Genomic DNA, 15,219 nt, shown 5'->3' with positions numbered 1-15,219 from the left:
GAAGACAGAGGTCAAATTGCATTTCCTAATTCTTATGCATGTTAAAGCTTGAGACTATTAGCACCATGATGGTGGCTACTTTGTCTATCTTGTTTATATCCAGATTCCCTGTGCCAGTAAGATTCCCTGACACAAAGTAAGATTTCATTATTCATGGGCCAAATCAATGAAAACACTTCCCTAAAGCATTAGAGTTAATAGAAACTTATTCTGTATATAGAAGAGCAGTAGAAAAGCACAGCATAATACTTATAAACATGGACCCCGATCCTGATTTGTATATTACTAACTGTGTGATAGGGCAAGCTATTTCATTTCTCTAATGTTTCAGTTTCCTCACATGTAAAATACGGATAGTAACAAGATCCATCTCATAGAGATGTTGTGAGAATTTCAGTCGATACATGTAAAGCACTTAAGAGAAAGCCCTTAAAACACATTTACTAAGTTATTGTCTATTTCTAAAGTTTGCCTAAGAATTTTCACAATCAGTTACAACTATAAAGGTATTTACCAAATAGTTTTTTGTTTTTATTTTTATTTTTTTAAAGAAGTAGTAACATACCAAAAAGTCCACAAAACTACTTACTGGATCCATTAAAAATACTCGAGAAGCTGCAGAAAGATTCAAACCAACTCCACCTGCTTTTAAGGATAGAAGCATTATAGTTGGAGATCCTGCTTCAGTGTTTTGAAAACACTGAATTGATTCAACTCTTTTCTTTTGGGCCATAGAACCATCCAAACGAGTAAACACAAATCCAGAGGCTCTAATGGAGGGGACAAAAGAGACAAGTAACACTACACTATAAAAACATGTTAAGTAATTGTAATCTTTTCATTCAACCAATTCTTTCACTCATTTCTGCTGACAAATATTTACTAATCATCTACTAGTATGTCAGGCCCTGCAGTCAACCTTTTTCCTATGAACTCAGGACTTAATCTTTAAAATTCTAAGTTCTCAGAAGTATTCTTTATTGTTACTGACTGTTATTTTACATAGATGAAATGAGTAAAACATACATAATGATTTTTTGCTATCCAAATTAAAACATTTATATAAAATCCTTTTGCTCCAAGTCAGAAACACTGTTGAACTTACCTGAGTGGTGTTTCTATTAAAGACAGAAATGTTGTAAACTGAGAAACAACTAAACTTTTTATGTTGGGGTTCTTCTTTCTTAAATCAATCAATGCATGCATTAGAGCGTTAATCTGAAAAAAATTAGGACACCCATTAGATTCCATTTTGAATTGGAAGAGAAAGGTCCTACCATATTATCTCCCTAAAATACAAATGTAAAAGACCACCAATTTTTTAAAAAATTGAGACTAAAAAAATACTATCATAATCTGAACGCTTTCTCTCGCCTCTCAAATTCACCAGCAGAAAGAAACAAAAAGCCAGTAACCACCGACAGAGTATAATACTCAAATGACAGGATTAAAAGCAGAATTACTATTTCTAAATATGGTATTTCTTTATATAAACATAAAACAAATACTCAAACATTTGCACATGTATATTTACCTTCGAACTGGATGTCCACTCCATATTAGGCTTTTTCTCAGTGTCACATGCCAATTCTTCTGGAGGACATTCTAATAAATTGTCTCCATGTATATCATTTCTGCATAAAGGGCATTTAGCATGTGGCTATATAAGAAAGAACAAAGTATGAGTGACATTTAACAAAGGAACAGAAATATAAATTTGCCTAAAAATTTTAAAAGGCATGGTAAATTCTATTTCCCTAATAGCCAGCATTTTATTAAACCTTTTATTACATTCATCCATTTGAGATAAATGTGTACATGCTGAACTCCAGGCAGATATAATGTTCTAATGTAGTAAGTGGGATTGGTAAAAAAGAGAGCAAAAGTAGGTGATCCTGACTAGCAGCAAGAGCTTGAAACAATAAATATTATACTATTTTCAGACAAGTAAAGAAACCATGAATAAGTTTCTTGAACCTAATTACAATATAGCATAGAACTATTCTTTAGAAGAAAAAAGAATAATTTCCTTCTTAATAGCCTATAAAGCCAGTCCAGATCTGATAAGTCCTATCAGGTTCATTCAAAGCAGTTATCTGTTGCGTCCATTTTGTACCAAGGCATACTAATAAGATTATACCTAAAATAACTACATACCAAATACTATTACAGTAAAAAAGATTCTGAACCTAAAACAATGTTATAAGTCAGTATAGTAGAGTTACCTTTAGAGAGGAGGGAGAGAGTAATGATTGGGAGGGAACACAGGAAGATCTGGGTAGTAGTTATATGGATTTGTTTACTTCATAATTCACTGAGCTATACAATCATGACATGTGCATTTTCCGTTATATGTATATTATATCTCAATAAAAAGTTGTAAAAAATTATACCTCAGAAGGATTGCTTAAAGGATTATTCCACTTCACACGAATCTAGACCTACCTAGCTATAGTAGCCAACAGCCATGCATGGCAATTAAGCTGTTGAAATGTGGTAAAGACAAATTGAGATGTGTTGTAAGTGCACAATACCACTGAATTTTGAACACTTTAAGTTTTAAAAAATCATGTAAGGTATCTCATTAATTTTCTATATTTTAGATATACTGGATAAATAAAAATGCATTATAAGAATTAACTTCATCTGTTTTACTAGAAAATTTTAAATTACCTTTGTGTCTCACATTATCAATCTATTTCTTAGACAAAGATGATCTAAAGAGTTAGTAGAACTAAAATATTGACTGTGAAATATCCCTCCAAAAAATGTCTTTTTATATTAAAAGGGCTTAATTATACGAAACATATCTATTAAAACACTGATAAAATTAACTATATATAAAAGGTGCACTAGGAAATCCAAGTGCAAAACTCTTTATAGTCTCTGTTGGACTTGGGTTTTCATTACACTCAACACTGCAACACTACTCCATCAAACACTGAATTTGTACTCAGCATAAAACTAACCTGCTCATTCTGAATGACTTGGCAAATGCAGGGTTTACAAAAGACGTGTGCACAATGTGTTATGACAGGAACCGTTAAAGAATCCAAGCAAATTGCACATTCTTCATCAGAACCTGAGCTCAGAATTAACTTCATCTTCCTTATTAACTTCTTTCGTAGTTCTTCAGGTGTATCATTTCCTAGAGAAAAGGCTGAAAAATTAATTTCAGAGCAAGACTCGTAATATGACTAGACAATCTTAATCTTCCTTATATAGGGAAAAGTTTTGCTTGGGTAGTCTTAAGTCTTTTTATTTATTTATTTATTTTTATCACAGGCAAAAGGCATGATTTAAATTTGAAATTTTAAGAAAAATTCAGAAGCTTCACATAACATACCTTACACAGAAACATCATTGTAACACCATCTGCGGGTACTACCATAGAATAAAAGGCTGATCCAATTTGAACCTTTCTTCTAAGACTATCACTGGAAATCCTTGGAAACCTCATTAACATTCCATTTCATTGTTGAGAGGTTCTTGAGTATATTTCTAGTTGAGTCCTATTCTAAAATCAATGTCCATTTGACAAATAAACTAAATTTAGGCCATATGAAAAACTTCTCATTCTTATTTAAATATCTCTAATAAATATGATGTGTAAACCAACCACATTTACCTACCTGAGGGACCACAGGAAGACACTGCGTTTGTAAGAAGGTGAGTATGACAACAAATCTGCCGCAATCTAAGCAAAAGACCCAGGACGTCTGCATAGTGTGCAAGGACAGTCCCTTCGTTAAAATACCTAGAGGTAAAAACGTTAAATATTATGAAGGCCTCTAAACAATAATCTTTCCTATTCTAAAACAGTGCAACAAAAATGGCATTGTTTGCTTCTTCCCTGGAAATCACTTCAAAACATGAATGGAAAACAGAAAAGTAAACTCTATCTTTAATGAAACCAGGAGAGATTTGTAACAATAAAGCAAAGTATATGAGAAATGGCTGCCAACTGCAGTAGAAGTCAAAAAGGAAGATACTGAGAGATATGACTGCAGATCTCAAGCAGACCTGCCAGAGCACAATTCTTCAAAATAGACAGCATGCCCTAAGGAGAAAATCACCATCTCTTATGTGCGTGGCTCATGGCTTGAACGTCCCTGGACAAGTTTATACCAAGACGGAGGGAAGGCAAGCGGAATAAGGAAACACGTGGCCCTACTGTGTTTTCAGAAAAGACTATAACCACAGCATTCCATATCGTAAGGAACCCTAAAGTTTCTGATCTCTGTTTTATGAGCACAAGTAAAATCTGAAAGAACTCACATGTAACCCTGAGTCATAATTAAATAAGGATATATTTCCTGCTAGTCGAGGATACAGCTATGATTCCTGTCCCTTCATATCAATCTCTTGCAAATAGCTAGTCCAGAAAGAACTCAAGACATCCATATATGAGTAACAATCAGCAAAGAGCAAGGGAGAGAACAAATGGCAGTGAAAGAAAACTCACCAGAAAAATGTTGCCATAGAGCAAATAAAAATTATGACCAAGAATGCTGCCATGATTTAACACCACTCAATAAAACAGTTCCTCCTAAAAAACACCAACAGCTTAAAGCTGAGACAAAACTTGAAAAGGTAAAACAAAACAGAGACCAAAGATGAGCTGGTACAGCTAAAAAGTATGAAAGAGAAAAGTAAATTATCCGAGGAGGCCACAGGGAAGCCAGCATAAAAGGGACTAGCCACTGATAAAAACATAAGAAAGAATGTGGGAAACAGGATTGAGAAAAGCAAAATTAAACAGAAAGATGTAAGTGATTAGAATAAAATGATACCTCTGGAAAAAAAAAGAATATCCAGCATACACAGAGAGAAATGAAATAATGGAACAGGAAACAGTATTTAAGAAAACTTTCCCAAAAGGGGGTGCAGGGGAAGACTGGAATCTACAGATTTAAATGGTACCACATGTTCCATAAAGAAATCAACAGAGATCCTGGTGAAATTGCTGGACTTTAAAGAATAAAATAAAAATCAAGGTTTTCCATGGAACTATTCAATATAAAACACAGTAGAACAAAGACAATACAGGTTCTGAAGAAAGAATGGGTGATCCAAAAATTATATAGCAAGGCAATCTGATATTTAAGTATTAAGGCAATAGGAGAAATATAGCCTAATGGTTAAGAGGACAGACTCTAGAGCTAGACTGTCTGAATTCAAAATCTGGCTCTGTCAATTTAACTGTGAAAACTTGGGCAGGTTTCTCAACCTGTGTCTTGAGCTTCCTCAGCTGTAACAGTGGCATAATACATACCTCACAGGACTGTTGTATTAAAAAAGTTAGTACATGCAAAGCATTTAGAATAGTGCTGGACTATGGTAAATGATATGTATCTGCTGATATTATTAGTAAGAGTAGTATTATGGCAACAAATGCTTCTCAGTATTCAAGAATGCAAGGAATAGGCAATATAAAGACTGAACTTACAAATTCTAGAACCAAACTACCTGAATTTAAACACCACCTCTGTCATTCATTAGCTGTGTGACACAGTGTAAGTCACCTAACTGCTCTGTGCCTCGGATCCTTCATCTGTAAAATGTAGGTAATCCCTGTACTGACTTAATAGGATTGTTGTGAATTAATACACATAAAACTCTTAGATGAATGCATAACATGTAGTAAGTGCTCAATAAATGTTAGTAAATGTATTACCTATTAAGATTTTTTTAAATAACATTTTTTCTCTGAGAACACAGTTTCAATAAAGTTACTCTTTTTCAACCTTTTCAAACAGAATAACATTTACCAATAGTCTAATTATTCCCTGGCATCACTTCTTACACTGAAAATGAATATTTCAGTTTAAGAAATTTCTTTTGAGTGCCAGATACCGAAGTAGAAGTTTCCTCCTACCTCACCAGCTACTCCTATCTTGTTAGAACTCTTCTCTAACTTCACTCACTCTCTTGGTGATCTTATCCAGTCTCCCGGCTAAAATTAACATTTACACACAGGTGACTTTCAAATTTATATCAAACCAAGAGCATTCCCATGAACTCTAATCTCATATCCAACTGACTATGTGACATCTCCACTTGGAAATCACACAGGCATCACACAATCAATGTGTCCAAAGCTGAGTTTCTCATCTTCCCTGAAAAAACTCTGCTCCTCCCTATAGACCTATTCTGCAAATGGCAATTCCATCCTTCTAGCCACTCATGTGAAAAACCTTGCAGTTATCTTTCACTCCTCTCTCTCACACCCCATACTGTATCAATCAGCAAGTTCTGTTGGCTCTACCTTCAAAATGTAACAGAATCCGGGCATTTCTCACCCCCTTCATCACTACTACTGTAGTAAAAAAAAAAAACACCATCATCTCTTGCTTTGATTTTTGCTACTGTTCTCCCTACTTATGCCTTGACTCTACAATGTAAGTCTTAACACAGCAGCCAGTGATCCTTTAAAAATGTAAGTAAAATTAAGTCACTCGTGGTTCAAAACCCTTCCTTCAAAGGTTCCCAAATCTCATAAACAGTAGAAGCCAAAGTTCTTCAAATATGCCACAATGCGTGACGTAACTGTCATCCACCCCCACTCCAACAGCTCTCTGACATCATCACTATTTTCCGCCTTGCTCACATTATCCAGCCACACCTGCCTCTCTGTTGCTCAAGCTCCCCAGGTATGCTCCCAGCTCAGGGCCTTTACACTTGCTGTTCCCCTCTGCCAGAAATGCCCCCCAACCCCAATCTCCTTTAAATCTTTTCCCACATATCACCTTCTCAGTGAAATCATCTTCCCTGAATACCCTATAAAAACAGCTTCAGTGCTCCCTTACCTCCTTTCTCTGCTTTACTTCTTTTCCATAAAACTTAATTTTTTAATCTGTTACCTCCCACTGAAATATAAACTCCTTGAGGGTAGAGATTTTTTTCTGCTTTACTCTGCTGTATCCCAATGTGTACAACAGTGCCTGGCGCACAGGCACTTAATAAATTTTGGTTGAAAGAATGAATATGAAGGAAATTTGAATCACCACTGCAAGATTTTGAACTCTGAAATCGCTTGCTTAGAACAATCTTTCTCAATATTCCTAATTCCTATTAAACCTGCTTTGTACCTCACTGAAGTTCTTATGTTTTGAAGATTCCCCTATATTCTCAACCCTGTCCTGCCTTCACTTGTCTCCTACTCATTCTGGTTCCTTCATGCGTTCACATCAAACATGCTCTTGCTTAGACTAGAATTTCTCACCTACCAATCCCCAATACCTTTAATCTACACTTCATCAGCTCCTAGTTCCAGATTTCCATGTGTGGTTGGAAAGTCCTACTGATTTAACTTTTACATAGATCCAATACCACGTGGAGCCTGTCTACCCCTCTAAAAACCTTACTTTTTGCAATGGCTGCAAATCCAGTCTACCTTCCTCAACTTCCCACTGCCTTACTCTGTACATATCTTGTCTCATAGTTCACTGATTGTACTCTTGATATTATTTACCTCCATAGTAGGCTTTATTTTTCTCCACCAATTTGTTTTATTCTCTTTTCTATCTGTAGTCTCTTCCATGTTCTCTTACTCTCAAAGCAATTACACAAATAAAACCATCAAACAATTGATCCAGCAGCCAACTGTCAATCCTATCTACCAGTCTTCTTCCTTTTAAAGACAAACTTCGTGAAAAAATGGTCTACCCCTACAGCTGGCTACTTCTTTGCAATCCCTTTACTCCTACAATTTGGCTACATATCTCATCATTCTAGTGAAACCATTCTGGGAGTTTATACCGGTAACTTCTGAATCACCAAATTACTGTAAATAGCCTTTACTAAGTCTCTGCACTATGTGACACTACTGACCATATATTCTTTCTTGATTACAGTCTTTACTGGAATTCTGTAACAGTTTCTCTACTTTCTTCATACATCTCCCCTTGACAGAATCTCTTCCAGTGGCTCCTCTTTATTTTCCTATGTCTTTAATGTGGAACGTTCCCCCAAGTTTTAGTCCTTAATAGGTTTATTTTCTCTAGATATACTTCTCTCAATGTTTTTAATCTTCTCCCATGACATAGAACCAGGAATAGAAGCAAGCAAGGTCTTCTGACTAGCAATCCAAGACTTGCCATTTCACGTAAACGTTTTTCCTAACTTAAGGAATTACTTACCTGGTGAATTATAATATTATTTCACTCAGTTGAACTATTAATTTGTTAAAAAGTAAATAGTTAAAAAAAACAAATTATACTTCAGTGCACTTAATAAGACTTTATTGCTAACATACCTAAAAAATGCTATTCAATTAAAGTTAACAAAGACAATAAAAACTAATTTCTAAAATGACTTTCTTTCTCCATACCTTCCAATAGTAGCTCTGCCTTCATTTTTCACAGACTGGTAAATCTTCCTCTCTTCATCTGAAAGTGTAATGTGCTGAATAAATACTTTACGTTCTGGTAACTCCAAAACAGGTTTTCCTCTAATTTTGCTTGTCTTTGTTCTTCTAAGTGTAATATTTTTAATTAGGGACTGTAAACGCCTAATCAAAATAAAAGAAATAATCACATAACTTTTTATTTCTTCATAAGTTAATAATTCAATGAGAACAAAAAAAGAATATCTTAATCTATTACCGTTCTATAACCTTAGAGATTTTAACCTTAAAGAAAAAAAATCTAAAATCTAAATCTAAATCTAAAAAAAATCTTAACCTTAAAGATTTTTTTTAAAAAAATGCTTGTTTGAGGTTTTATCCAATCTTATAATGGCAGACATATTCTACAAAGAGAAATTTATAGCAACAAAATACATTTAAATTTGACCTCAATTCAGTACCAGTCACAGTTTAATCTTTTATCCTGTCCTTATTTTTCTGAAGCTCTTCTCCCCGTTTTTCTAATCACTAACCCTCTTTTTACTTCTCAATTCTGTCAACTACACCACCCAAAGTTTGACACTCAAATTCTTAAAAAGTACCTATTAAGCGCAAGGCATTATACTAAACATCATAAATACATACAATGAGTAAGATCTTATCTTCAAAAAATTTCTCCAGTAATATGAAAATCAAGGTACATAAATAAGTAATTTTTATAAAGTAATGAGTGCCAAAAATAAAAATTAAAACATGATGTGACAATTCAGAAGAGGGATAAATGCCTTCTAGATTCTACAACCTTTAAAATCTCTTCTCAATATCAGAAAAAAAAAGGAAGCAACTCTTTAAAAAAAGATTTTTTCCTAACAATGAACTATAAATACAATTTCTTAAATCAGAATTTAAATAGTTGGTTCTGAGGAATCAAGTAGACAGTACTGCAAACTAGGTTAGTGGCTTTTGAATCTTTTTCACTGTAACCCACAGTAAGAAACGTATTTTACTCCATCCATCAAACATACAGAAACACATATACATATAACAGAAACAAACATTTCACAAAACAATACTGTGTGTGATGCACTCTGCTATTTTCCTAAATCTTCTACTCTATTTCATTTTCTTTAATGAACAGCTATAATGCTAGCTGCCATCTTTATGATTTCACAAATGCTAATGAATCCTAAACCCTCTGTCTGAAAACCACTGCTCCAGGCAAAAAATTTGAACATTAGCCTAGTACCTTCAAAATGGCTATCAGCAAGTTGATATTTATGAGAAGTTGAGTTTTTATCTATCTCCACCAGAAACAACTTTCTGTCTTGTAAAACTCTTGTTAATGCCACTGTATTACCACATCATTCGGCTATCACTATATAAAGCTATACAACAGGGGTCCCCAACCCCCAGGCCATGGACCGGTACCTGTCCGTGGCCTGTTAGGAACCAGGCCCCACAGCAGAAGGTGGGCAGCAGATGAGCAAGCAAAGCTTCATCTGTATTTACAGCCGCTCCCCATCACTCGCATTACCGCCTGAGCTCCGCCTCCTGTCAGATCGGCGGCGGCATTAGATTCTCATAGGAGCGCGAACCCTACTGTGAACTGCGTGTGCGAGGTATCTAGGCTGCGTGCTCCTTATGAGAATCTAATGCCTGATGATCTGAGGTGGAGCTGAGGCAGTAATGCTAGCGCTGGGGAGTGGCTGCAAATACAGATTATCATTAGCAGAGAGGTTTGACTGCACAGACACCATAATAAATCAATTGCCTGCAGACTCATATCAAGACCCTATCAGTGAGTAGCAAGTGAAAACAAGCTCAGGGCTCCCACTGATTCTGCATTATGGTGAGTTGTATAATTATTTCAGTATATAGTACAATGTAATGATAATAGAAATAAAGTGCACAAAAAATGTAATGCGCCTGAATCATCCTAAAACCATCCCCCACCCTGCCCCCATCCGTGGAAAAACTGTCTTCCATGAAACTGGTCCCTGGTGCCAAAAAGGTTGGGGACCACTGCTATACAAGATAAGTTATGAAAATTTAGTGCATATTGGATTCTCTGAGCGTATAATGTTTTTCCTGTCACTGCTTAATTTATTAATGGTGGTTTTGAGGGTAAGAGCAACACACAAAGACCATATAGCTCTGCCTTCCTTCACAGTTTTGACTAAAATCAGGGGAAAGGAGGGTTAACCTTTTAGTGGTAGGTAGAAATTTTTATCCCCCAAACAAGAATCATCAGATTTTTGAGAGTCAAAGACATTAAGCTGTAAACACTTTTTGGAGAGGAAAGCCAACAGTCAGGTTAAAATAGTAATGAAAGTGGCAACTGCTTCAAGCTGCTAATAATTATTTGTAGCTAATATTAATCAGTTGTCCTGAAATTACTTACCTAAGTCCTCCTTCATCTCCCATTGTGACAGGACGCTGTATTGTTCTATGCCACCATTCTCTATCAAGAAATGGTTTAAGTTTTAAGAAGGAAAGAAGAGACCACAAGTCCTTTAAAGAATTCTGAATTGGAGTGCCTAAAAAGAACAGAAAACTGTTATAACTCTATAGCCAGAGTACACAATCAAAATATCCACCAGCCCGATCAACGGAGACAACACTTGAAAATGGGCACTAGGGCTTCCCTGGTGGCGCAGTGGTTGAGAATCTGCCTGCCGATGCAGGGGACACGGGTTCGAGCCCTGGTCTGGGAAGATCCCACATGCCGCGGAGCAACTAGGCCCATGAGCCACAACTACCGAGCCTGTGCGTGTGGAGCCTGTGCTCCGCAACAAGAGAGGTCACGATAGTGAGAGGCCCACGCACCGCGATGAAGAGCGGCCCCCGCTTGCCGCAACTGGAGAAAGCCCTCGCACAGAAACGAAGACCCAACACAGCCAAAAATAAATAAATAAATAAATAAATAAAATAAAAAAAGAAAATGGGCACTTCGTTCTAAGCAGACCCACTAACTATTAAGCTGTGACTATAATCCTTTGTTAAACATATACACAATCTCAAAATACAGTCTGGCTCTGATTTTTAGCTCTCACTTGCCATACTAACAAAAAGACCACAGACCCCGTAAACTCAACTTTCTCCTTATCAAGAACATTTGCTTATTTGATTTTTAAATCAGCAGCACTAGCAAGAAGAAAAAAACTAATCTGAGTTTATATTCTCGTCCCCATCTTCCAGTACAGGTTCATGAGTAGCAAACAAACTCCATGATGGGAAGCAGAGAAATCAAGATTCTAATTGGAGGATTAAAGTGTCTAGAGTTCCAAAGTTCAAAAATAAGTCTAGTGACTGTTCCATAAATGAACTATAATTCAAATGTTGCTATATCATGGGCAGCTATAAAAAAAAGTCAAAATGTTTTATTAAATGATTTCTATAATTGATTTTTGGGAGAGACTTTATATCCACTTGAAGTTTACAAAGTTACCTCATAACTTAACCATACATATTTGGGAATTCATTTTTTTTAAAGTATATGCTATCATTACCTGTCAATACCCATCTTCTTTCTGCTTCTAAATCAAGTACAGCTTTTGTCTGCTGAGCATTTGGATTTCGTATGGCATGTCCTTCGTCCAGGATCACTCTTAGCCACCTTATGCTATGTAGCGGACTATCAGCTTTAGTCTGAAATAAATGTTTCATATGAATTAAAAACACAGGAAAGTAAAATAATACTTTATGTAATTTGATAAGTAATATGAGTTGTTATTCTTTAATATCATCACTTACTATGTGGTAGGTACTGCTTTAAGCACTACATATATTAAATTATTAAACGTTCACAAACTTAAGAAGTATTATTACTCCTATTTTACAGATGAGAAAATTGAAGCACCAAGGTGTGACGTATGTTGCTCAAAGTACCACAGCTATGAAGTGCAGAGCTAGCATTCAAACCCAGGTAATCTAGCTCTCTGATGAGACCTTGGTCCAAAACACTGAGCTATTCTTATTCTGCCTCAGATTCAAACATATGATGATATAAAAATCGTCAGTAAAAAGAATTATTTGAATATAACATAATTACTTTTATGTAAAAGTTAATGTTCTTACCTAAAGACTAAAATTTTTATAGTAAAGTATTTTGGAAAACATTTTAACTTAACAACTGGAATTATAGGCAAACAACAATTAGAATTCTAAATGAACTGAGAAACAAATTTCAGATACAAAAAAGCTTATTTTTAAATTGAGATAAACAATTATCAAATCACTATGACAGAAAACAATATTCTAGAATATCAGAAAAAGTAAGAATTCATTTGCAAATTGCTATATACGCTTAATTACAATTCAGATTTTAAAATTTAAGTGTTCTAAATATAAAATATTCCTAAATTATTATCTAAAGGAAGTTGAACCTTGTTCTTTTTTTTTTTTTTTTTGGCAATATATTAAAAAACAATTTCCTCTTGGGGGGACTAGAGAGGCAGAGCTGCAGCATCACCCTCCAAGAGGTGACCCCCAGTGCCAGCCCTCCACACCAGTACAGGAGGGCCAGGCAGCCCCACAGCCCAGCAGACGGGGTCCCTGGGCTCAGCTGCTGGGCTGGGAGGACAGCCTGATGCTCAAGTTTCCCCATCTGTACAGTGTGGTAAATCTGTGCAGATAGTGTGGTAAATGCCGCACCTGAAGAAACCTGTGAAACTCCTGATTTAGAGATCCTTAATTTGGGGCTAGAACCCATGGATGGGATTTAGGGCACTCCTACCAGTTCCTGAAATTATATACAAAATTATGTGGATATGTATGCACATGAATGCTTCTGGAAAAAGGGTCTAGAGCAGCACTGTCGAATAGGAATGTCATGCAAGCCACGGATGTCATATTAAATTTTCCAGTAGCCACACTTTAAAAAGTAACAAGATATAGGTAAAATTAATTTTAATAAAATATTTTATTTAAAAAAATTTCCTATTTACTTCCTATATATTAAGGGAAGAGTATAAAGCCTGAATTTTAGAACACTTTAGAAACCTGAAGCAATTACTTAAATTCAACTTCCGAAAATCTCTGGGTGTCAACATACTTACTCCATAGTCATGAGTTAAAATATTATATGTAGTCAAAACAATATCCTGTTTCGAAAGCAAGGCTGGGTCTCTAACACGATCAGGACCATAATAAACATAAAAATTCAAGTGCACATCTGATTTTATATGTTGTCCAAACTGGTCCTAAAAGAAAATTAGAAATATTTTAATAATAAGTAGGTTAGTGTCAGGTTCAATATGTGTATAAAATGTACTGTCTTGGCAGTAGTGTCACAAATCAAACTACTACAATTGCATAAAAACAAGTTTCATGCAATCTAAACTAAAACCACAACAATGATAATAACAATACTAGTTATTTTATTGCCAGGGAAACTGACATATATACAATAATAATACATTATATAAATTTTGCCTGTCCCTACCAGTGGGCAGCTGCTTCATTTTTAGAAGGAAAAAGCAACCAAGCTTTTTTAAAACAGTAAGTTTTTTTTAGTTTAGTATTTTACAAAAAGGGTCTTGAATGCTTCCATTTAGTGACTGAATATTATCAAAATTAAACACTGAAAGAACAGTAGGCAATATTTTCATGAATGTAGGTAGAGATTCAAGCACAGTATCTACTTTCGTTCATTTATTATAGGCCTACTGTTTGCCAGGTATCAACCAGAAAGGTGGTACAGCTAACGAGAAAAATAAGACCTGGTCCCTGTCCTCCTTGACAACATGATCAGTTTTAAAAACTTGAGAATTTTTTGTCTGCTTTGGTTTTTTTAACTCAAGAAAACAGTAGATCTGGGAGATTCTGAGCAGGAAAAAAAAAAAAAAAAGATTAGAAAGAGACAGAAGGTACTAAGGAGACACAGCTGGGAAACTATTAGATGAAAAATGATAAAGATGATGAAGACCTATACAAGACTGGCAAAAGTAAGAACAGAATGGAAAGGACTGGTGTGAAAGACAGTGACTGATGGGACTTGAGAACTAATTAAATATGGGATATGAAGAAAAGGGAGAAGACAAAAGAAGACTCTGATACTTAAAATAACTACCAGAAGAACTGTGTGATAAAGATACAGAGAAGTTTAAAAAAAGAAGGGAAAGCAGGCATAAAGATGAGAAAGAGATAATGAGTATTACTATTTTAGACATTTAAAATTTTTGGTCACCATAGAACATCTGACTGGAGAAATATACTACAAAAATTTAAATACTGGCCTGTAATGCAGGTGTAGATACAGACTTTAAAGTTATCAGTAGACAGTACATGAAGCTACAGGAATGAATAAGATTTTCTAAGGAGAACAAATACAATGAGGAAACCAGTTAGGGGAAAAGCCTGCAGGGAGCAATATTTAAAAAGCACAGCTTATGCTTCTATTGGGAGATAAGACATGACATCTGAGAGATGATTTTAAATATTCCAGCAAAGAAAATAATAAAGCAAATGTGGTAAACTTTTGATTCTTGAATCTAGATGACTAATGGAGATCTCATTACAAATTTTCATAATACAAAAAGAAAAAAAAAGCTTTAAGTGAGAAAAAGGCAGACTACATAGGAAGCATGGAAGGAAGAGGTAGAGAAAAACTGGTCAGAAAATTGGGATAGCAGACAAAATCTTGGGCAGGGGCCCGAAGAATATCAAAGTTTCTAGCATGAATACAAGATCAATTTTTTAATTTGTAATTTATGTTCATTCCCTCTCTTTACCAAAAGGATTAAAGATTTACAAAATAACACATAACAAAAAGTAATAAAAGGGAAACAAAGTCAGGGCAGAGGAAAAGAAAAAGGGAACTCACTGGACATGGCAACAATGAAGTCTTTGAAGGCCTTCAAAAAGAGTTTCTA

General features: G+C 35.2%; 1 protein-coding gene across 2 annotated transcripts in view; it reads right to left on the bottom strand.

Annotated features, from left to right (window-relative positions):
• HLTF (helicase like transcription factor) overlaps positions 1-15,219 on the bottom strand; it is a 70,393-nt gene that overhangs the window by 7,595 nt on the left and 47,579 nt on the right. For both annotated transcript variants that reach the window (XM_059920135.1, XM_059920136.1), the window contains exons 15-23: positions 13,405-13,548; positions 11,857-11,995; positions 10,749-10,884; positions 8,333-8,512; positions 3,633-3,757; positions 2,970-3,148; positions 1,535-1,660; positions 1,106-1,218; positions 590-770 (exon numbers count right to left, since the gene is read on the bottom strand). In XM_059920135.1, the coding sequence (XP_059776118.1) occupies positions 590-770; positions 1,106-1,218; positions 1,535-1,660; positions 2,970-3,148; positions 3,633-3,757; positions 8,333-8,512; positions 10,749-10,884; positions 11,857-11,995; positions 13,405-13,548 (1,323 nt within the window). The remainder of the gene's footprint in view (positions 1-589; positions 771-1,105; positions 1,219-1,534; positions 1,661-2,969; positions 3,149-3,632; positions 3,758-8,332; positions 8,513-10,748; positions 10,885-11,856; positions 11,996-13,404; positions 13,549-15,219) is intronic.

Source organism: Balaenoptera ricei, chromosome 4 (assembly GCF_028023285.1).
Source record: "Balaenoptera ricei isolate mBalRic1 chromosome 4, mBalRic1.hap2, whole genome shotgun sequence".
Taxonomy (NCBI): Eukaryota; Metazoa; Chordata; class Mammalia; order Artiodactyla; family Balaenopteridae; genus Balaenoptera; species Balaenoptera ricei.
The sequence above is the reverse complement of the archived record's forward strand: the minus strand, read 5'-3'. Positions and strand labels throughout refer to the sequence as shown.